This window comes from Echinops telfairi, unplaced genomic scaffold (genome assembly GCF_000313985.2).
Source record: "Echinops telfairi isolate 266 unplaced genomic scaffold, ASM31398v2 ScPeMD7_7400;HRSCAF=8409, whole genome shotgun sequence".
Classification (NCBI taxonomy): Eukaryota; Metazoa; Chordata; class Mammalia; order Afrosoricida; family Tenrecidae; genus Echinops; species Echinops telfairi.
In genome coordinates, this window is record NW_022111300.1 from 32,097,820 (window position 1) to 32,121,862 (window position 24,043).

General features: G+C 48.5%; 1 protein-coding gene across 1 annotated transcript in view; it reads left to right on the forward strand.

Annotated features, from left to right (window-relative positions):
* SETBP1 (SET binding protein 1) overlaps window positions 1-24,043 on the forward strand; it is a 413,338-nt gene that overhangs the window by 290,072 nt on the left and 99,223 nt on the right. The window contains exon 4 of the mRNA XM_004702964.2: window positions 5,905-9,373. Coding sequence (XP_004703021.1) covers window positions 5,905-9,373 — 3,469 coding nt within the window. The remainder of the gene's footprint in view (window positions 1-5,904; window positions 9,374-24,043) is intronic.

The window sequence follows — 24,043 nt, forward strand, 5'->3', positions numbered from 1 at the left end:
CTCCTGGCCCCGTCCTATGAGGTTGTGGGTTAGTGGATCTGGAGAGTGGCCTGGGAATCTGTATTAATAACATTCCATGATTCGGCTACAGAGATCCAGGATGCCAGTGTGAGAAACTCCAGTAACCACCGTAAGAGAAGAAGTCCCCTTCCGTCCTCAGTACCTAGGGATATTTTGGTGGTGACAGCTGAACTACTTCACAACCAATAAACTTTAAAATTATTGGTGGCAGCAGAAAAGAGCATGGACTAGCCCAAAGGACTAGTTTTTATTTCCTATAAAGCCATGCTTAATTGGGGGTATGTTGGATTATTTTTACCTCACCGAAATCCCCATGTTCTCTCATGGAAACACATCTTGCTTTAGGTAAGCTTAAGACCGGTTGATGGTTTTCTTGCCATGTTTATGGATTTTGAAGTTCTAAAATAGTGGTCTTCCATTTGTTTTATTACAAATTAAAGTCTTCAATTCTGACATGCAGTATTGACATTGATCTAACTTATGCACTGGTTCTGAGAGGGAGCTCATCATCCGCTTCATAGAAGCCAGTTTCCTTTGGTAGCCGAACTTGTTGCCATCAAGACATCCTTTGTGGAGTAAAACTCACTAGTGTTTTCCAAGGGCTAGTCCCATGACCAACCTTGGACCCCCTGTCAGTACTTGAAGAGCACTTTTCTTACAAATGTGAAACCCCCTTTAAAATGGCTGTGAATCCTACAGCCAGTCCACTTGTGGGAGCTGGGTGACTGGGGAGGCTGCCCAGGGACATGCTGAGTAACTTGTGTTGTCTTCAGTTGCAAAAGGAAGCATTGCCCGGCCCTGTGCCACCCTCATGATCATGGGTTTGTGTGAGCCCATTGTTATGGTTAGAGTTTAGTTTGGAAGGAAGTTTCCCACAGACATGTCCCTCTGTGGGTGTTATTACTGAGTGCTACCTCACTTTCCATCAGCCCTGGTAGGAGACCACCCTATTGAGGGCTGAAAAAAGCTCAAAGATTCTGGTCTTCCCCCAAAAGAACTCTATAAGAGGAACAGAAGACATGTACTGCCTCGGCTCGAAGTCAAGCACTCGGACAGAATTCTATCCCGAGCCGTTATTCCCTGCAGAAGAGGGGTGGGATAACATGTCCTCCACTCTCCTGTCTTGCACTGGCGGAGAGCTTTTTTGTGTGTGCCATGTCTACCCCTTTCTCTGTGGAGTAAGTGCTCAGTTCTCAGCAAAGGACATATTGGAACGGACAGCCTCACCACTGTGTATATAATATGTCATGGCTGACAGATGAAGAAATGGGATTTCTTGAAATGCAACGGAATAGAGCTGTCAGCGCAGGCTGGAGGAGAGGCTTCTTAGGAGGACCCCTGTGGAAGAGCTGCAGCTTGGTGCTCTGCCCCTGCTCTGAGGCCCTTCTTAGTGGCTGCTCTAAAGCACCATTTCTTCCCATTACTCCTGATCCTTTGTTGTGCTTCCCTTTTGTCCGCCCTGCCCTTGACTGCAGTGCTCTCCCAGCAGGGCAAATTGCAGCTGAATTGGGGGAACAATAAGACCAGGCAGTGATCCAGGTGGAGGCACCAGGCACTGGCCTGCTGAACTATGTGACTTTCCGCTGCTTGGACCTGGGTGTGAGTGAGCAGGCCTCACCTTTCCCTGGCCAGGGTGGAAGCTGCCCCCTGATGGTCCCATGGTCTCCTCAAAGGCAGATTTACTGGGAAAGTCTAACCGTTAACTGAAGCTGGGGAGAATGCATAGTACACATTGTATGGAAGGAGGAGTTCCCTTACAAGCAAGCACTTTAGCCTTAAGGGATTAAAACACAAACCTCATTGCCTCAGGGACCATTCCGTATCAGAAAGACCACAGAGGACAGAGTGACACAGTCCCATGGGGTTTCCATGACTGTTCTATGTAATGAAGTAAACTGCCACATCGCTCTCCCATGGATTGGCTGGTCAGTTCAAACCACCGACCTTTCCCCTTAGCAGCTGAAGACAAAACCAGGCTTTGTGTGCGCGCGCGCGTGTGTGTGTGTGTGTGTGTGTGTGTGTGTGTGTGTGTGGACACTTAATGCATTGCAGCACCCCAGTTTCCTTATGAGTCATTATCAAGCAAAAGATGGGTGACATGTTGTCTTGTGTGGGCAGCCACGCATTTCGCCATCACAATAGGCCCGTTATCCATGCTTGTATTTGTTCATTCATTCATACTACAGATGTTTACTGAGAACTTATGGGTATTTGGGTTTGTGGTAGGCACTGGGATTAAGAAGATTAATACGGCAGTATCTGACCTCAAAGTACTTATAGTCTAGGAGAGGTAGGCAGAAGCAAAACACAAATAAATGTCACATAGGATTATCAGGGCTGTGAGAGATGCCTGTGGAAGATAAGAGCACGTGCAGAAGGGTTGGCATAAGAAATGAGGCTGAACCGGTGACTGAGTTTTCAGAGAATGTGTTGCAATACACAGGCCATTCGTCTCACTAATGATAAAAGGAAATCCCCGTAGTAAAATGTCTGTCTTTTCATTCACTCAATAAGTGATGAGGAAGTGCCTACTATGTGCCTGATGCTAGGCTTGGTGCCTCCACCTCATTATACACAGGCTAAAAGGGGAGACAGGCAATAATGCAATTAGCACAGAAATCAGATTTCAAGTGAACCCCGATAAAGACAACCAGGATGAGATAGGTGGTTTCAAGAAAGCTGACGAGAGGTGTGTTACCTTCAGCTCTGTGGCATGGAGCTGATAGGAGAACATGAGCACCAAGCACCAAAAATAAGATAAAACAATAGAGAAAACCTTTCAAACGTCAAAGACCAAGACTTCAAGTCTGGCTTTAGCCTGAAGATCCATTGCGGTGTCAGTTTCCAGAGCTGGAAAGCTAAAGAGATTAAAAGGATTGTTGTCACTTCGGGGTCTAAAGCATGCCTCACCCAAGCCACGTGCTTCTGGTTGCCTGTATGTGTGGAAAAGCTGGACAATGAGTACTAAAGCCCCAAGAGGAGCTGATGCCTTCAAATTATGATGTTGGCAGAGAATATTGGGTGTAGTGCGGACGACCCAAAGCGTGAGCAGATCTGCCTAGAAAAGCATACAGCCAGCATGCTGCTTAGAAGCATGACTGGTGAACCCTGGTCTCATGTACTTTGGACACGTTATCAGGAAGGACCCGTACCTGGAGAAGGACATCATGTGTGGTAAAGGACATCCTGTGTGGATGGTCTGCAAAAAAGAAGAAGAGCCTCAATGAGATGGATTAACACAGTGGCTGCAACAATGGGCTTTTCAACCACGGCATTGATTGTGGGGAGAGAACAGATTCGGGTAGTGTGTGGCTCCGTTATAGGTAGCATTATTAGTGTTAGCTAATCAAAGCAAACTCAATAACAGCAAATGGGACTACAGAACCTGTTTCATCCAGGTTCAGAACAGTAGACGCTACCTTCTGTCCAACTGCAATTTTAAGACAGTAGGACTTTCAAAAAATATCCTAGTGTGAGTACTAAATCCTAATGCTCGGTTGCTAACCGATGAGTCAGTGGTTCCAGTCCACCCAGTGACTCTGCAGGAAAACCCTGTGGTAGTTGTGGCTTCTATAAAGATTTCAGTCATGGAACCCCGATGGGGCAATTTCACTCTGCCCTTTAGGGTCATTATGAGTCCGAATGAACTCAATGGCAGTAGATAGTTAGTCTCCAAGCCCCCCTTCCAGGCCTGTTACCCTGTGAGCATAAGTGCACTGCCAATTAAAGTCCCCAAAATAATGACAACATTAAGAAAGCCCAGATTCATCAAAGATACTGGAGTAGCATTTAGCAATCTCAACAATATCAACGCCGACTAAAAGTTCTGAATTTTTACTCCCGAAATGGAATAGCAACCTGTCTCCCCAGCAAAATCCCTACTAAACAAAGTCGAGTGGCAAGGCTCATTTTTCACATTTTAAAAACAGGGGGTGCCCCTACTCTAAACTGTACCATAAAGGAAACTTAGACAAAACATTTTTTTTCTTAAAATTTTCTTCTTGGGATTTATGGATTTAACTCGAGAAAGCTATAGTGCAATACTTAACAACAACCTAGTTTATTGTTGCAAAGATAAACAGAATTTCACAAGAAGTTAGAGAAACAGAATATAGCTCAAGGGAATCCAGGAAACCCTGGTAGCATAAGTACATTGCATTCTACCCTCAGCGCTTTCTACGTTCTACATTTGACTCTTACCAAGGAGTGTAAAATATATTTTTTGATCAAGAATAATTCTGTAGCCTCAATGACACATAGATAGAGAAAAATGGGTGGGTGGATAGGTGGTTAGGTGGAAGGACAGGTGGATGGAAAGAAGGATGGACAAACAGGCAGGTAGAGAGACAGAGAGATGCCAGATGATGGATAGCTAGATTAGATCGATGGATCGATAAATAGATAGATAAGCAGGCAAATCAATAGATAGATAGACATATACACAGACAAATAGGTAAAATATTACAGATTAAAATTTCTGAGATGTATTAGGGATATTATTGAAAGCTCTCTTTAGTAATATTTCCCCTTTTGCAACATTTCCCCTTTTGCAAACTTCTTGTTTTCTACATAAAGTAGGACTTTCCGTAACCATTTAAGGAATATCACTTTGAAATAAGAGCATAGCTTAAAATCCATCAGGAACAATGTGAGCATATCTATATCAAAAATAGTTTTATTACTTCAGCAAGGTGTGTTCACCTCTCTGTTCTCTTTATGGTTTTACAGACTATGTAGTGCCCTGAGCACCAGGCTCCAGTGCTCCTCACTACAGACTCAGTCCTCAGGCAGATGCTGAAGGGCGAAGACATTCACTTGGAGTCAGTGTGGAGGAGGACACTGCTAATGATGTTCAGAGGAGTGGTCTCAAATGACAATGACTTTTTATCCTTCCAGTTTTTCCCAGTAAACACAGGGACCTTTTGAGAACATCAAAGCATTGCCTCATGAGAGCAACAAATACCTCCTAAGAGCCCTGGTGGCATAGTGGGTTACACTTTGGGCTGCTAGCTGCAAGGTCAGCAGTTCGAAACCACCAGTCGCTCTGAGGGAGAAGAATGAGGCTTTTCACTCCTGCAAAGACTTAACAGTCTCGGAAACCCACAGGGACAGTTCTATGCTGTCCTATAGGGTTGAAGTGAGTTGGAATCTACCGGAGGCAGAGTTGGTTTGGTTTTGAGAGATGCATGGATCTGTTTCAGGGGCTAGCACAGTAGCACACTGCAGCCACCAAAGAGGGGCAGACTCTGGACATGTTTTCTATATTTCTTCCTCTTCATCCTCCTGCTCTTGATTGGCTGCCATGCAGTTTTCCTGTTTCCCACCTCCATTCCTCCCCATGTACCATTGTAGTTGTTCCTTGGGGTTCCCATAGAAGGAGATGCTTGTGTAAGCCCGGAGGCATTAGCGAACATGCAGGTTGAAATAAACTGACCTGGGAGGAAGCAGGGGGCAGAAAGAAGAGGCACCTTGCAGACCGCAAAAGAACACCGGGACTTGGGAAGTCTGAGGTCTCTCCTTGGCTCCTCTCCCTTGTGCAGGACTCTTTGCTCTGCAGGCCTCAGCCTCCTCATTGATCAGACAAAAGGTATCCTTCCTTCTGATTCTGAAAGTGTATTACTTCAGAATATGTCCATTTTCTTGTTTTTTAAACCAAAGAGAGAGAAAGGGTGATTAAAGCTTCTGTATGCATGTTTAAAAGTAGTACCTTTTTTTTAAGCACTACAACTGAGAAACCCCGTGTAAAGCACTCGGGCGCAGAAGCAAGCTGACAACACAGCTATTTGTTCATAACTTCCAAAGAATTACCCCTGTGGACGCTTAACTTGCAAACAGCACCACGTCGCTCATGTGTGTTTCTCTCTTTCTTTCCCTCCCCTGTAGGCTTATGAGCGGCCACAGAAACACTCAACTCTCCATTATGAGCCAGGCCTCCCACAGGACTTCACCGGTGACACCTTAAAACCAAAGCACCAGCAAAAAAGCAGCAGCCAGAACCATGTGGACTGGTCCCCCACCTCCGACAGTGGACCCACCAATCAGAATTGCTTCATCAGTTCAGACTCGGGCCGAGAACCTCCAAGCACCAGCAAGATCCCAGCTCTTGAGCCCATGACTTCCTTTGCAAAGTCCCAGGGGAAGAAAGGCAGCGCAGGGAGCACGTGGAGCCAGCTGTCCAGCAGTGGCAAAGATCTGCTTTTGGGAGGCGTTGTTCCATCGCCAGGCAGCCACAGCTCACCAGCCCCACCCAGCAGCTCTGCAGAGTGCAGCGGGCATCAGCCCTTGGGGGACCCAGATGGAGGCGGGACGAAAGACCCCCCAGAACCACCTACTCTCAGCAGCAAGAAAAAGTCCAGCAAGAAAGACGTGATGAGTCAGATCCTACCAACCACAGACCTAGACTGGGTCAAGAATGGTCAGAAAGCATTTGACACCGCCGAGGGGAAGAGGGAAGGCTTCCCCACCGATCATGCCCAAGAGGCGTCACCAGCGAGGCAGAGCATGAGTTCTGTCAGTAATCCTGAGAGTGAGTCCAGTCATGTCCGCATTACCATTCCCATCAAGGCTCCCTCGTTAGACCCAGCCAGCCATAAGAAGAAAAAGAGACAGTCCATCAAAGCAGTGGTAGAAAAGATGATCCCCGAGAAAGCCCTGGTTTCTGGAATGTCGATGAGCAGTGAAGTCGTTAGCAGGATTCTTTCCAGCCCCGAGGGCAGTAAGAAAGATCCTCGCATCCCAAAGTTGAGTAAAATGATCGAGAGCGCGTCTCCTGCTTCACTGGGCCTGGAGACTGGTGGAAATGCCGAGAAAGGGGTGGTCTCGGGCGGTGTGCCTAAGCAGAAGAAGCCGCCCATGGTCCTGACGGCGCCAACGTGCACAGATCTCGCTCCCTCGAGAAAGCTGCCAGAACTGCAGCATCCCAAATTTGCTGCAAAACGGAGGTGGACGTGCAGCAAACCCAAGGCCACCAGTCTGCTCCGGGAGGCCGTCATGGTCACGTCGGACAAGCTGATGGTGGAACCCCCGTCTGCCTACCCCATCACCCCATCCAGCCCTCTGTACACCAACACAGACAGTCTGACTGTGATCACGCCGGTCAAGAAGAAAAGGGGACGGCCGAAGAAGCAGCCTTTGCTCACCGTGGAGACAATTCACGAGGGCACGTCCACGAGTCCCGTGAGTCCCATCAGCCGGGAGTTTCCTGGCACCAAGAAACGAAAGAGACGGCGCAATTTAGCTAAGTTGGCCCAACTGGTGCCCGGAGAGGACAAGCCCATGAGTGAGATGAAATTCCACAAAAAGGTTGGAAAGCTGGGTGTGTTGGATAAGAAGACCATCAAGACGATCAATAAGATGAAGACCCTCAAGAGAAAAAATATCTTGAACCAGATCTTGTCCTGCTCCAGCCACATAGCTCTGAAAGCCAAAACACCCCCTGAGACCAGTCCGGCCGGGGCAGCGGCGATCGAGAGCAAACTGGGCAAGCAGATTAACGTCAGTAAGAGAGGAACCATCTACATCGGCAAGAAGAGAGGCAGGAAGCCCAGAGCAGAGCTGCCACCCCCATCGGAGGAACCCAAAACAGCCATCAAGCACCCGAGGCCTATCTCCAGCCAGCCGGACATTCCAGCCGTGCCTTCCAACTTTCAGTCCCTTGTGGCGTCTTCACCAGCAGCTATGCACCCACTCGCAGCCCAGTTGGGTGGGTCCAATGGCAACCTGAGCCCAGCCAGCACCGAAACCAATTTTTCCGAGTTGAAAACTATGCCAAATCTCCAGCCCATCAGTGCTCTTCCAACCAAAATGCAAAAAGGAATTCACAGTGGAACCTGGAAGCTGTCCCCGCCCCGGCTGATGGCCAACTCGCCTTCCCACCTGTGCGAGCTCGGGTCCCTCAAGGAAATCACTCTGTCCCCCGTGAGCGAGTCGCACAGCGAGGAGACCATCCCGAGCGACAGCGGCATCGGGACGGACAACAACAGCACATCCGACCAAGCGGAGAAGAGCTCCGAATCCCGGAGGCGGTACTCTTTTGACTTCTGCGCCCTGGACAACCCGGAGGCCATCCCGTCCGACACCAGCACAAAAACCCGGCATGGCCACCGGCAGAAGCATCTCCTCGTGGACAACTTCCTGGCCCACGAGAGCCTCAAGAAGCCAAAGCACAAACGGAAGCGGAAAAGCCTGCAGAAGCGCGACGACCTGCAGTTCCTGGCCGACCTGGAGGAGCTCATCAGCAAGTTCCAGGTGTTCCGGATCTCCCACCGGAGCTACACCTTCTACCACGAGAACCCGTACCCCAGCATTTTCCGGATCAACTTCGATCACTGCTACCCGGTGCCATACATCCAATATGACCCGTTGCTCTATCTTCGCAGGACGTCGGATTTGAAGTCCAAGAAGAAGCGTGGTAGGCCCGCGAAAACCAATGACACCATGACAAAGGTGCCTTTTTTACAAGGGTTCAGCTACCCTATTCCCAGTGGGAGTTACTATGCACCCTATGGAATGCCTTACACATCATTGCCTATGATGAACCTCGGTTACTACGGTCAGTACCCAGCGCCTCTCTACCTGTCGCACACGCTGGGGGCGGCTTCCCCGTTCATGAGGCCCACGGTGCCGCCGCCGCAGTTCCACACGGGCTCCCACCTGAAGATGTCTGGCACGGCGAAGCATAAAGCAAAGCATGCAGTCCACCTGCAGGGGCCTGTGGGCATGGGCCTCGGGGACATGCAGGCATCCCTGAATCCGCCCAAGGTGGGCAGCGCCGGTCTGTCCGGCGGCCGGCTCCACAAGAGGAAACACAAACACAAGCATAAGCACAAGGAAGACCGGCTCCTGGGCGCCCACGACAACCTGAGCGGTCTATTCGCAGGCAAAGCCGCGGGCTTCTCCAGCCACCTCCTGAGCGAGCGGCTGAGCGGCGCAGACAAAGAGCTCCCGCTGGTGAGCGAGAAGAGCAAGCATAAAGAGAAGCAGAAGCACCCGCACAGTGACGCCAGCCACAAAACGGCTAAAAGCAACTTCGAGGTGGACACCCTGTCCACGCTGTCCCTCTCGGATGCCCAGCATTGGACGCAGCCCAAGGACAAAGGTGACTTGAGTGGTGAGCCTGCGGACTCCTGCCCAAAGCGCTACTCGGGCGGCAGTGGGGATGGTGGCAGTGCAAGATCAGAGAGCCTGGATGTGTTTGGTGAGATGAACCCTGCCAGTGACAAGTGGGACGGCGAGGTGAGCGGGAGTAAAAGGAGGCCCTACGAAGGCTTTGGGACCTACAGGGAGAAGGACCTCCAGGCCTTCAAGATGAGTCGCAAGGACAGAAGTTCGTATGAGTCCTCCATGTCTCCAGGTAAGTGCTCCTTTCCTGTCGTTTCATTGTGGAGCTCCACGCTGCCGAGGTCAGATCGCCAATTCACTAGTTTGGAAATGGGTCTCCTTAGGCAGTTAACTTGGCTGCACATGGTATTGATGCTCAGCTTGGTTTCTTCTCTGCTAGAGCCATGGCTTGTGAAACTGTAGGCCTAGAGGCAGCCTCAGTAGCTGCCCAGACTACTACATCCATTCTTTTGTCCAAGATGCTATTCTTGGGTCTTCATTGGATCCAAGGATACAGTTTGCTAATTGAGTAGAACCTCCAGGAAATCCTACTGGCACCATCAACCAGATCCCCAGTAGGCCCAAACTGGAAAGGAGTGAATTCCTGGCTTCTCCAACGTGGAGTCTAAAGCAGGGGCATTGGAAGAGGATGGGCAATGGTGAATGAGCGCTTAACTGATCAGGGGGCCCTGCCACAGGCTACATGGTCCTCTCTTTGTCCGTGGCATTTGGCATAGTGGCCAGAGCAGGTCCTTTAAGGGAAGTCCTCAGTCCATTCAGGTGCTCATCATTCCCCTGGCCTGGAGAGCAGGTGCCTGGCCGGAAGCTGTAGACACCCCTCCTTGTCCTCACTAGCCCTCACTACTCTGTCACTTGGTATGTCCACTAGAAATGGGATCTTGCTGCCAATCTCTAAACCGAAGTGTTACTTGTTCCTAGAAAGATCCCATCCCTTGCCACTTGCTGGCATTATCGCCTTGCTAGTCTCCCCACCCAGGCAAACCCTTCCCTGCCCTGGGAACCTCACGCTTGTATATTCCTTTGTCACCCTCAACATACCATACAGATGATAAAATCCTGATAGAAGAATAAGACAGTGATTTCCCAGGGGGATAAAAAGTATTAGAAACCCTATTCTGAGCAGTTGGAAAAGCTCAAAGAAATGTTCCCTGTCCCCCTGACCTCTAGTGATCCTAAAGCCTCTGGCCAAAGTGTGGTTTGCAGTGGTTCCCCACCTTCCTAATGCCGCGACCCTTTTAAGACAGTTCCTCATGTTGTGGTGACTCCCCAACCATGAAATTATTTTTGTTCCTACTTCATCACTGTCATTTTGCTACTGTTATGAATCGGGCAACCCCCAAAGGGGTCGCAATTGAGACAGGTTGAGAACCGCTATTGTACAGGAGAGTCAGTCATGTTTCAGCATCAGGGATGGTGCTTCCTCTCCATTTACCATGTGCGGCTTGACTTGTCCTCTACCTCTGGCGGGAATTCCAGAGTTATCGAAGGTGAAAATAGTCTATTCACGAGGAATGTGAGACCTTCCCTCGTTCAGAGAATTTCAAGGAGGAGTAGGGTTATGGGTTCGAAGGCGCTTACGTATTGCAACTGGCTCATTCGTGGTGTTGGCAGAGGGGCTCCTTTGTTCCTAAAGAGATCAACTGGCACGGATGTGGCCTGCATGGCCCCAAGTGGATAGGCACATCTAGGTTTCTAGTTTCTTATTCTCACATCTTGTTCTAGGCTGTTGGTATTGTGCAAAGCCCGGGTTAAGCCCACTTGGACAGGAGGCATGAAAAACACTGTAGATTTCTCTCTCAGTGTGCTGGTGCTGGCCCACAGGATCCATGCAAGCTATGGGCAAAGGGTGTGCCAGGTAGCACCTGGTAAGCTAAAACCTTCCATAACAGACCTGAGAGAACGAAGACTCAGAAGCTGGCATCGCTTTTTCTGGGCACCAGGTTTCTTGGTAGATGTCTGGGCTCTCTCATTGGGGTGGGACTGTACTGCCCAGTGGTGGTTGACTTCAAAGCATGTCCCTGAGGGTGACCCTGTTTTAGCCACAGCACTCCCCCTGTGGTAGCAACCACAAGACAGCCATCGCTTGATTCAAAATGTCATCTCTCTCATCTTCTCGTTTGACCTCCAGTTGCCTGCAGTGGGCAAAAGGAGGATGTGGGATAATGTCTTGAAAGAAAAAGCTGCGTGCATGAAGGGCTAGGTATGAGACCCCGCCCTATTCTACACTCTCTTGGGGGCCTGCCTCCAGCTGAGACTTGAGGATTTGAGCCCACATCTGTCCTTGCGCGTGCTTCACTTCTTGCAAACCACTTCCAATACACTTCTGCATAACACCCTCCCTGCGATCGAAGAAGATAGGTGTGTATCCATTTCTATTTTCTAGATAGGACACTGAGGTGCAAAGAGGTCAAGAAGAGCTGCCGAGATTTAGAAAGCCACCACTTTGGAATCAAAGCTCAGGGCTTTCCCAAGAGCCTCAGAGCTAGACTGCACCTTCTAGACCATGTCTACAAGGCAGGCCTGCTTCCCAGCCCCATGCTCCTCGGTTCCACCCTTCCTCTCAGAATCACATCCATCCTCTGATTACATGTCTTTCCCTAAGGCGTCTGCAGCACAGTAATTATATGATGATTACAGAAGAGAGTAATTAAGGGAAGAAGGCATTGCTTTACTCAACCCTCAACCGAGGAAGAAAGATTTCCGATGGCCTAACCTTTTCTAAGCACCAGCCTAGAAAGATCTATGTGGATCGAGCTTTCACTCTGTCCTCACCAAAATCCAGCTCCCGGAAGGTTTTGCCACTGCTTTGGGCTTCACTTACTATTATGTAAGATTTCTCGCCTTTTGATGAATCATAATTGCTGGTGGATTCTATTTATATGGCTATATAAGCTGTGCCCAATGTATAATCATGCTGAAAACTGGAGAAGACTGGATTCTCTGTCCTTTCCCTGCTTCCAAGTCTTGACGTCTCCTTGCTTATATCCTCAAATACCCGCTTCAGTGTTCCGGAGCCCTCATGGAAGGAAGGTGAAAATGTCTTTAGCAGCATGGAGAACCCAGTGTCAGGATTACTCAGAGTGCCAAGTCCCATAAAAGATGGTGGGCGGATGGGGAATGCTGACTGGAAGTGCTGTAACCTTTGGGGGACTTTATCTGCACTTCAGCTGTATCCATTTCAGCTGGATGATTCTGGGGCCATCAATGGAAATGGGCATCTGTCCTTCGCATAACCTTCTCCCCCTGCCCCGTTTCCTTATCTCCTCTGGATTGTCTCCCAACTGAATGTCATGGTCCTCCCTGAAGTAGATACAGCATGTAGCTCTGTCATCCTCTAGCCTGGTGAAGACCAGATTTAGGAGCTGAGTCAAGTGTGGGTTTTAAGCACTCTGGGATCCGAGCGGCTGAAAGGCACCCTAGAAATGCCAGTCATTAGCATTATGGGGAGAGAAATTAGGGGGCCCATTTAGCAATCACGGCCGTTGCACACTCCATGGCTCATTCCTGATTGGAAAACCATTCACTCTCTCTCTCCCCCATCCCCCATCTCTCCCTCCCCCAGCCTAGCAGATGGCTATGTTGTTTTGTTAGTCCCCTTACAACACAAGTGGGACATCACAGCTATACAGACCCCTTACCGTTTGTTTGTTTGTTATTGCATTCTGCTTTTGTGACTTTAGAAGGCAGTGATTCTTTTGGCCAATTTGTTAAATACACACAAGCTACTAAATCACTACATCTTCCTTTAGTCACGTGCTTCCCTGGCATCCGCAAATGAAGGCACAGTTGTTGTGAAGCGGCTCCTGCTCAGGTGACTCGATGTCCAACAGAATGAGAACTCGCCTGGCCCTTCATCACCATGGGCATGCTCAAGTCCCACGTTGCAGATATGGGCATGTGGGGTGCATTCTAGGCTAGGCGGATTCTCTTCCAGCACTGTAGAAGGCATTGTTCTGAGGTTCTCAGTGGTTGGCTCTCAAGAGTCTGTCTCTAGGCCATTCATAACCGTTTCTCCTAGTCTGGAAGCTCTGCTGAAACCTGCCCCACCTGGGTGACCCAGCTGGCATTTGCCACGCTAGTGGCATGGCTTCCCGTGTCATAGGAACACACGAACGCTGTAGTCTGACAAGTGGACTGGCAGACGGAGGGGATACATCATAGGAAGATGCAATCCACAAACCCTCCAGGATGCAAGAAGCTTTACTGGGCCCGTGTCAAGCCCTTCTCCTAGCAGCCATTGCCTCGCCATCTCTCGCACCCTGACAAGCATCAGCATCCCAGAAGAGCAAACATATCCAGAGGTAATAACTCACAGTCAGTGGGAGGTCATGAGCCCACAAAGCCCACGTCTCAGAAGGTGGCAGAAGAGGTCTCTAATCTGACTGATCATCTTGCAGATCAGACTATTTGAAACAGCCTGTGTGTGCTTTGACCTCAAATTACGTCAAGCTCTTCAGACACCCTGACAGGTGCTGTCAAAGCTCCCAGTAGTGAGCAGAGTAAACTTACATGCATTACCTTCTTGCCCAAAACCATGATGAGACAAGGTCGCCATCCCGAATCCCTGGCTGTCAGGTTCTTTCCTCCTGATGAATGGTTGCTGAAAGTTCATCCTGAGCTCACCTCCCAGATTTCAGAACCTGCCGTGGAGGTAGTTGGATTCCCTTGAGCTTGTCTGACTCCACCGCTTTGCCGGCTTTGCCGGCTCCGCTTATCAGCGCTGTGGGGCACTTTAGGAAGTGGTCTCCGCTCTCACTCACTGACAGGAACTAGAGGCCCAAGCCAAAACTAATACAAAAACCCCATCCGAGCAGTCACCCAGATGAGGGAATTAGCCACATAGGCAAAATGTCAAGAAACTGATACAAAAGAAGCGGATTCTAAAAATGGACTAGATGGGAGACAACGACTCATGGGAGAAGGTTAGGACCAGGAAAGAAGGAAGAGTGAGAAATGGCAGGCTGATGAAGTGATGCCTGTTTAACCTTAATCTAAGCTGCATTCCGGGCCATCCTGTGGGAGGAAGTGCAAGATGAATTGCCTAATGGCCCTTGTATGTGGTTTAGCAGCATGAAGAACACCTGCCCCAACCTTGGCTTCTCTACTAAGCCGAGGAACAACCTCTTCATCTTCTATGTGCGCTTTTCCCAAATGAGGATCAGACGGCCCTGATCGTATCTGATATTCTAGAACTCTCCAAGTCTCAAGTTCATCCCGTGGAATGTCACTGAGCGCGCGCACACACACACACACACACTCATTGTTTGGGCAGATTGGCCACACAATAGGTTTTCAATGAAGTTTCAAGACAGGCCACTTTGTATTAACATGTCGGACTCACCCTGGTTGGTCCTTGGCTCCAACCATTGGATCTCACTTCTCAAAGAGGTGGAAGCCCCGTTATCCCAGACCCTCCAACAAATCAGATGCCTCCTCATGCAGGCTGATACATTTCAGGAACAAGTAGGTTAGTGCACTAATATGACTGATCTCGTGGGGACCGAAAGAGCCGAGCTTGTATTTATATTTAGAATCAGAACAAAAATCTTTGTAATACTGTAGGATAAACACCTCCTTTTGCTGATGAGCACACCGAGGTTTAAGAACGACCACGTCCAGATCCATTCTCTAACTGGTTGTGGAGCTTCGATCGCAACGTGTAACAGTGGGAAGGGAAAGGGGGCGCATGAAAGCAGGGGGCCGGGAGGGGGAGCACAATCAGAAAGGTGAGTCGTGGGAGCGCTCTTAGGTGCTGTGTTTTCTTATGCTGTGAGCTGCTGTAAAAGGTAAGCATCTCTCTGACAGTAATTTGGTTTCCAGTCTCTCTCCAGGGACCCATGTTTGGGACTGGAAATGATCTTTGTGGGCTCTGATAGAAGGCTTTTTTTGTTTGTTTGTTTTTGCCTTTCCTGTCTTAACAATTGTACATGCTTATTTTATTGAGCCTCCAAAGGTTTCTCTGAAGGTTTCATTTTGGAAACCAGGAATTAATCAAATTAAATGTTGTGACCCATACCTTCCTGGCAATGAAAACCAAACTACCGCCACAAATAATTTAAGACTCGTGGCCGAAATGGAGAAATTCTGCCTTTGGAGCATGAAGTCCGCAGGCCATTTATCTGCCCACAGTTGGCAAACGTCCCCCTGTCCTTTCAAAAGTTTTCATTGAGACCTCTGTAGGATTGGAGAACCATGCAGATGCAGGTGTGCATGTGGAGAGCTTCCAATGTAGACAGGCTTGGCTAGGAAACAACTCTGGGTCTTTCTTGGCTAGGGAAATCGGTATCACCTGCCTTCCAAAGGCCGGCCTGTCACTAAGCAGAGATAAAGGAGGTGCCTTTTGAAGGAGCCTCCAGAAAACTACCTCTTCATCCTATATATGAACAAGTTAGAGGACCAGACACTTGAGAGGGTTGCACCCTCGGCTTGTACCAGCAGAGCACTGTATGCAGATTGACTGATTCCAGGGAAAATCATGAGAGCAAGAAAACATGTGATACTGATTTTTTTAGTACTTCCCAGATCTGGAAGACAGGCATCTTCCTTGTGCTTCCTCTTCCCAGTCAGCACCAATTGCCTCCCTGAATGCCTCTCAGCTCACTCAGGGGACGGCCATTCCTCGAGGAGGTAGTCCCAGGCCCTCTGCATGGCAGCTCTGCCCGTCTAACCAAGTGCCTTCCTTGGCATGCCATGTATACCCAGCTCCATGCCTTAGCCCAGTCTGGCTCCTGGTCCACTCAGTCATGCTACCCTCACTTCCCGAGGTTCAGTGCCATGGTAGGATCTTCCATGGATCTGGAACCCCTGCAGCTCCTGCTGTCAGCCACTCACTTGGGATGGGTTGAATCTGTTCTGTAGCCCTTCTCTGCTTGTTTCAGTCCATGCCAGCCTGGTCTCTTCTCGGGGCAGTTTAAAGACACAGAGCCCAGAAGCTCCACCTGTCTCTTCTCTTCTGGCTTCCTTGGTGCTCCCTGGCAGAGTGGGTCCTATTGAGTGACCAGTGAGCTCCCAAACATTACTGAGCATATAAGTGCCTAATAAACCAACATCTATATTTTTGTCTCCCCCAATAGTAAGATTTATCTGAAAGACCAACCGTTGGACTTGATGCGCTACTTCTTGTTACACTGTAAAAGTTCTGGAAAAGATCCGCGTACCAGATTTGGCTGTAATTTGGACCGGCTTTCCATACATTCACAGGCACATGGGCACAGAGGGGTCCAGAGGCTTTCAAACAGTGATTTGCCTGATTGATAAGTAAGTGCCAGTGTGTCCGTGGTGCAGACACAACCAACACCCTCCTATCTTAGACAGACCGCCCAAACAAAACAACACAATCAAAAACCCACTGCCCTCTAGTTGATTCCAACTCCTAGTGACCCGGCAGAACTGCTCCTTATGATCTATGAGACTGAACACCTGTATGGGAGGGAACAACCTCCTCACTCTCCTGTGGAGCAGCTGATCGGTTTGAACTGCCAACCTTGAGATCAGTAGCACAATGTGGGACCCACTGTGCCACAAGCATTCCTTTATACATGGCTGACACAGGAGGTGTAGGGGTTGAGGATCAATGAAAGATGTTATCCTGTTGCTGAACCTCCGACAGTGAGTGCACCTGGCTAGACTGACGTTAGCAGGTAAGTGGGCAAAGCTGCAGTACAGAGGCCTTGAGACAACCTCCTGGAGGGATGGAGGTCAAATGAGCTGAGAGGCATTCAATGTGGGGTGAGAGGATGATGTACAATAAAGCTGCCTATCCTCCAAGACCTCAGAAGCCCACCAGACACCAGATATGGGTATATGCACGTAGATGAAGCAACCAGAGAGAACAATGAAGGCCACCCATTTAGTGCCTAGAAATAAAACCTGCTCTCCAGGGCAAAGGACTGCATTAAATCATGTTCAAGGACGCAAATTGTTGTAAGAGCAAATCGGTACTGGTGTTGGCCCAAATGCATACGGGAGCTGAACATGCTGGATTTTTCAGAAGGGGCATTTAGAGGGCACAGAAGAGTGAGCATGTCCCAAGAGCTTACTCTCCCAGTCCTGATTGGAGGGACCAGGGCTAGTGAGAAGGTGGGCAGGGCGTCCTGAAGGTTCACCTTGATGGTGGGTCTGAGGACACGGAGAGAAGAAAAGCCTTTTCCCTCGGCCTACGGCACAGGCACAGTCATCCCTTCCATCTGAGTACTGTCCTGTCCTTCCAAACGTACTGTTGCTCTTTCATTCGATCTTCAAAATCCAGGTTGTATAGGCTATACAGGCGTTTTCCCATTTGACTGGCTCAAAAATCAAAAGGCAGAAGGTCAAAGTCTTTGCCAAAGTCAGTGCCACACTGATGGATTCTGGCATTCCTGATTTTTCCCACTGCCATATCTCCCCCACCCCCCACCCCCACCCCATTTCACAGGAGGTCTGTTGATGTAGTAGGCTGTGCTTTGAGCTGCAAACCACAGGGTCAGCAGTTCAAAACCAACAGTCTGTTCTGTGGGAGAAATAGGAGGATGACTCCGCTTGTAAGAATCGAAAGTCACGGAAACCGAAGGGATATGTTCAAATTGCAGAAAGACCCTTTCTCTGTAGTTTTTTTCTCCGTTTTTATCTAGTCCTATCGATACTGGTTACAAGAGAGGAGAATCTGTTCTAGTGGCCCACCTTGGGAGAGCCTAGTCTCAGGGTCATCCTTAATGTTTTCCACAACTTGCAAGACCTGGCTTTCTCAGGTGAGTGCCCAACCCGGCAGGTGAACTGCACCTGGGATGGGGAAGTCACTGGAGCCCCAGAGGCAACATCATTCATGTGGAATGACTGCCCAGAAGCCCAAGACTGTGTCGCCTTGGATTAAGAGACCTGCTGCTCTCTTCTATTTTCCATTTTAATCATTCCTCTGGCAGTAATCAATCCAGAGCCAACTCTCTGGCATCCATTTCTCCTTATGGCTCTAAATAAATAAGCATGGTCATTACAGGAATGAAACGGGAAGGATGCACCCGTCTTTCCACAGACCATCCTGGAGCGAAGTTAGCCAGGGGGAAGCAAATACCAGCTGTGGAAAGAGGCATTTCTATTGCCGTCTACGCCAAACCCTTCATGCCACTTAAAAGATCCTCCATTAGCTCCACATCAAAGTGTCACCTGTTTCCTGATAATTCTCAGCACGTTCTCTGGCCGTGACTTCTAAACCCCCCTTACCCTACAGAAGAGACCCTCCTTACTCCTCCAACAGAGAGCCAGCCGCCTCTTTGCTTCCTTCAGGTAGAAGGTTGTCTTTTGCCATCTGCCCCTGGAAGGTTACCTACTTATTCCTGTAACCATCCCCAGCATCTCCTGCTCCTCTGATACAACGTGGACTTCTTCCGTTTAAGCGCTGCGTTTATTTAGGTCATGTACATATGGTCTTAGCTTGTATGCTTTGATTTTAGGGAGGGATGTCTTGACGCATTTCCAGAGGATTTGGGCTGTGATGGAGCAGGCCACTCCATGTCCATATCTTATATGACACTTAGAAGGTGTGGCGCAGTGATGTTCGCAATGAACTCACTGATTGGACAGAGGGTGAGGATGGCCATGGTTTCCTGGCTTGTGGTTTGAGACCGATTTGCTTCAGAATCAATGCTAGGTGACCTAGTAGAGATGGAGGGTGGAGGGGGGACAGAAACAAAAATCTCAAGTGTTCATGTCTCTTGAGTTGTAGAAGCTAAATTCTCCACTTAGTTGTAATGTGACCTTGTGCAACTTCGTGTCTTTGACTCTCTTGTTTTCTCCTCTCTCATCTGAGAAATGAGGCTATTAATACCAACCTGGCAAAGCCACATAAAAGCAGAGAGTACCCAAGAGCCCCCAGCACCCTGCTTCCCACATAGTCGTTAATAGCATTCGTTTCCTTTCTCCTGGGATAACATGTACAAGCAAAGAAGAGACCAGACAGCCGATTGCCCGGGAGGCTCTCCTTGTCAGCAGGCAGACTTTCCTTCCCAGCCAAGCCCTGGCTGCAGCGAGGGCCAGTCCTTTTCCGAACCCTCAGACATGCGTGGAGGAAGCAGACATCAGCAGGGGCACAGTGGGCTTTATGACAAGGATAAGCTGGCCCTATTATAGTATTGGGGCAGATAAGAAATACACTTTCCACCCAAAGATAACCGACAGCTCACTAGGTAGGTTTCATGTACAGGACTTGCAAGTTATCTTGAAAGGGATGCCAGCGAGTGAGCGCGTGGCCACTATTCAGTAGAGTTTGTCTTACAGATCGATGTGTCCACTGATCCCAGGCATAGAAATGCAGAGACAGAGAAATATCGCATGTGCATGAGTTTTTTATTGCTGCTGTAACGAATGAACACAAACTTAGCAGCTGAAAGCTGCACAAACATACATAGTTTCTATAGGTCTGTGTCTGGCCAGGCTTGTCTGGGGTCTCTACTGAAAGTCTTTCAAGGCCAATCTCAAGAAGCCAGCAAGGCTGTGTTCCTTACAGAAGGTGCTGAAGGACAGTGGTCTTCCAGGCTCATTCAGGTTGCTGGACGAATTAAATTCCTGGCAGCTTCAGGACTTCGCCTTACCGGTTGCCCTGGGACAATTCTGACTCACAACGATGTTCCCTCATAGGCTTTCCGGTGGCTGACATTTCAGATGTAGATCACCAGACCTTTCTTCTGTGGTTCCTTTGAATAGATTTGGACCTCTAACCTTTCAGTCAATAGCCGAGAACTTCCCTAGTTACACCACCCAGAAACTTGCTTGTAAAACGGAGGTCCCTTTTCCTTCTGGCTGTTGGCCAGGGACCAGTATTTGCTTCTAGAAGCAGCTTGCATTCTTTGTCTTGTTCCCTCCATGAGTCATTCCGCAGTGGGCGTGTGTGTGTGCTCTCATGCGTTGAAGTTTCCAAAGGAGTCTCAGAGAATTGCTGTTTTCTGATTAAGAAAGAGCGCCGATGTGGTGTTGATTCCTACTCATGGCAACACCATGTGCCAGAGAAGAGAACTGCTCCCCACAGTTCCCAGTCTGTCACCCTTACAGAAGCACCTCCCACCTGGGAGCCCCAAAGAGGTTTTGAAACAAACCATCAATTCTGCCCATAGTGACGGAAATGAACTGAAGTTTGGCGTTTCCCAGACTGTACATCGTTATGGGAGAAGACAACCCGATCGTTCTCCCTTGTAGTATCTTATGCATTTGAACCACCCACCTTGAGGGTGGCAACCCAATGTTTATCCCACAGGAACACGGGGCTCCCATGAAACAAATCCCACGGCCATGAGTCAACTTTGACTCATAGCAACCTAGTAGGACAGAGTAGAACTGCGCCTGTGGGTATCCAAAGGTGTACATCTTTATGGGAGTAAAAAGCCTCATCGTTCTCCCTATAAGTGGGTAGTGGTTTCAAACTGCTGACCTTGTGGTTAGCATGCCAATTCTAACCCACTATGCCACCAGTGCTCCTTCCAAAGCAACCTCTCTGCCACTGAGTCCATGCTGACTCATAGCCACCCTCTGTGGGTTTCCCAGACTGTAACTGTTATGGGAGTAGAAAGCCCAGTCTTTCTCCTGAGGAGCTGCTGGAAGTTTTGAACTATCGACCACGCGGATCATAGTCCAATACGTAACTACCATCCCACCAGGGCCCCCTAGATATGTTTTGATGTTTAACGAGGCCAGCACAGATGGCTGTTTGCGTTGACCCAAGCCAGGCCAAACTGAAAGCAAGGTAAGGACAAATACAGATCGAGCAGAGAAGAGGCTGTTCCTGAACTTTAAAAAACAAAATAATAGCAGAGTTTCATAGTTAGGAGCAAGATGAGGCAAATGCAGACCAATTTCCCATAAATTACGGAGGAATTTTTCAAATGTCATTCCCCTCTCAAATGTGAAATATAGTACACAGAGAAAAAGAGAAGCAATAAAACAAAGATGCCTAAGTAGAAATAGTGTACAGCTTTTCTAAGTTAGCCTCTACGAGTTTCCTACTTTCATAATGGTGAACTTGAACCCCTCACAGGGACAATTTTTGAATCCAATTTGCCACCTATTAATAACTTCTCTTGTCAGTGCCACAAGGGATAAAGATCATAAGGGGTACGAAGATATATTGGGGAATCTTCAGATCCAAGGAGACAAGCTCTTATCCTTTCAAAGGAGCCCTCCTGGAGTAGTGGGTCACAGGTTAGGCTGCTAACCTCAAGCCACTCCGAGGCAGAAAGGTGAGGCTCGCTACAGCCTGGCACACCCACACGGACAGTTCTGCCCTGTCCTATAGGGTATCTCTAAGTTGGAATTGACTCAGTGGCAGTAAGGTATTTTGGTTTTTGGTGATCTTGAGAGTCCTGCATAAAAAAAGTAAATCACTTATTAGCATGGAAAGCCAGCATAATAAACGCCATTGGCGTTGTCCTATGCAAGATGTGGCTTTAACCTTGTCACCTGTGCCTTCATTCACCATAGAGATGGAATTTAGACTTTAAGTCTCCCATCTTGCCAATTGGTGGCCTTATACTACTATGAACCCTCGTTTAGATATCATTCACAGGGTTTTTTTTTTCCATATAGCAATCTATTCCTTTAACACATGTAACAGCTGTTTATTACTGAGTGCCTACGTGCTACAGTTTGCATATGAAGATCACGTGCTTGCCAGGGCTTGACATCTTGAGCCTTCCTCAGCCTTGCCCAGTATCCCAAGAGGTATGGATCGATGTTCTATGAAAAATGAAAGAGTTTGACAATCAAGTTTCTTAAATATCAAAGTAAACCAAGAAATGCATTCCTATCAATGACTGCGTTGTCCCTGGGGGTTGGAAAGGAATCAGAGTCTGTTAGCTTGGCTGCTAACAGAAAGGTTTGAGTCGGCCCAAGAGGCCCTTTGGAGGAATGACTTAGTGATCTGTTTCCAAAATGTCAGCTATTTTGGAGACCCTGCATACACCCATTTCTACTCCGCCACGCAGGTGGCTTCGGTGTGTCCGAATGGAATCAACAGCTGTTGGCTTATCTTGGCTTCCCAATCTACTGCCCTTTGCCACTCTGGTGGGCGAGATCACTCTGTCTCCAGAGGAACAGTCACTTCTTCCAAGCACACCTGATTCCACAACATCCATGGATTTATCTGCAGAAAGTAGTTAGGGAAACACTAATCCGGTTCAATCCTCTTATTTTAAAAGGGCACAGTGGAGGTTCAGAAGCTGAAATGAAGCCGGAGTGGCCAAACACAGACCACCGTACAAATCTCCTGATGCACTCCTTGGGGATCTTCTTCCATTGTACCTCTGTCTTGAAGAGCCACCTCCCCAAGTCCCTCCAGTAGACTGCCTGTGCCTTCAATCAGCAGTCAGGCAGCTCTGGTAGAGGGGAGGGGCCAATGCCTAGCTTCAGATGCACCCCAACACCAGATCCCCTTGAGGCTCCCGAAGGTCGTTCCTCACAACCGCCCTCCCCTGGCCCCCACCGGAGTCATGCTAGAAGCGGGAAGCAGGTGCCAGGGAACAGCAGGCAGTGCCACTCTGGGCTCGGGGGCCCCTTGTTTGCCATCCGCATTAACCTTGGGCTGTTGCAAAGGCCAACGCTTGGCTCGCATTTGAGATCGGAAGCTCTGACATTCAAGAAGCTCCAAAGCAAATGAACCTGAGTGAGTAAATAATTAAACCACAAAGCAAAAGCCAGCATTGAAGATTGATAGCGATCTGGTGCAAGCAGATCTGGGGCCAGCCAGGCTACAGGGAAGAAATCACCCCTCAGCAGCCTCGCTGAGCCTCGTGTGGGGGCCAGAACATGCTCAGAAGGGCATGAGCACGTCCCCCTAGCTATGTGGCCTGAGAGCGGTGATCCAGGTTCAGCTCCCCAAGGTTAAGGTGGCATTCAGGACATGTAGGGAATGACTCTGTGGGAGTCAGAGTGGTAGCTATTCAAGGCACCGGCTTCTTGACCCCGTGTTTACTTCTCAGTGAATTATAATCTAGTACTTGTAGGTGTGATGTGCACAAAAAATGAGTGGCTTCATGTAAGATGCTTAGAAGAGAGCCTGGCATCTAAAATTATCAAGGGCTCATGAGGGAAGGAGGGGAAAAAATGAGGAGCTGATGCCAAGGACTCAAGTAGAAAGAAAACATTTTGAAAAGGATGGTGGCAACATATGTACAAATGTGTTTGATTCAATTGATGTATAGATTGTTATAAGAGCTATAAGATCCCCCGATAAAATGATTTTTAAAAAATACAAAACTATTCCATCTTAGTAATGAACCAAAATGCAGTATCGTACCGTAGTAACAAATAACTAAATAACCACATTGTCTTTGATCTGACCAAAAAAAAGTATTCAGTATATGCATATGTTTTTATTTAAAGACCCCTCATGACCCTGTAGACTCGGTGTTGTATTGCTAATCACAAAGTTGATGGTTCATACCCAGCAGCCACTCTGAAGGAGAAAGATGAGGCAATCTGTTCCCGTGCAGCCTCAGAAACGCTCTAGAGGGTCGCTGGATTAAGGGCAATAGTTTGTGTATTTGTTTGTTTTTAACAATTGGCACAACCATTAAACTCGCACTGCTAACTCTAAGGTGGGAGGTCTGAACTCCCTCAGCTGTTTCTCTGCCTTCATGAACGCTATGCCTCAAAAATCCGATGAGGCAGTTCTTGTCTATCGTGTGGGGATGCATTGAGTTAGAGTGGAGCCAATGGGACCCGATGTCTGTATTTTTGTCTGTGTTTTTACTTTGAGGAGTTATTCTAAAGCCTGAGGTTTGAAAAAAAATTTTTTTAAAGAATGCACTCTGAAATCAGATGTGCCTGCAATTAAGTCCCCAACTCGCAGTTGCCAGTGCAGTGTTCCTCTCGGTAAAGCAACGCCTGTTGTAAGAGTTCTTGCCAAGGATTAAAGGAGGCGATCCAAACACCAAAACTGGAT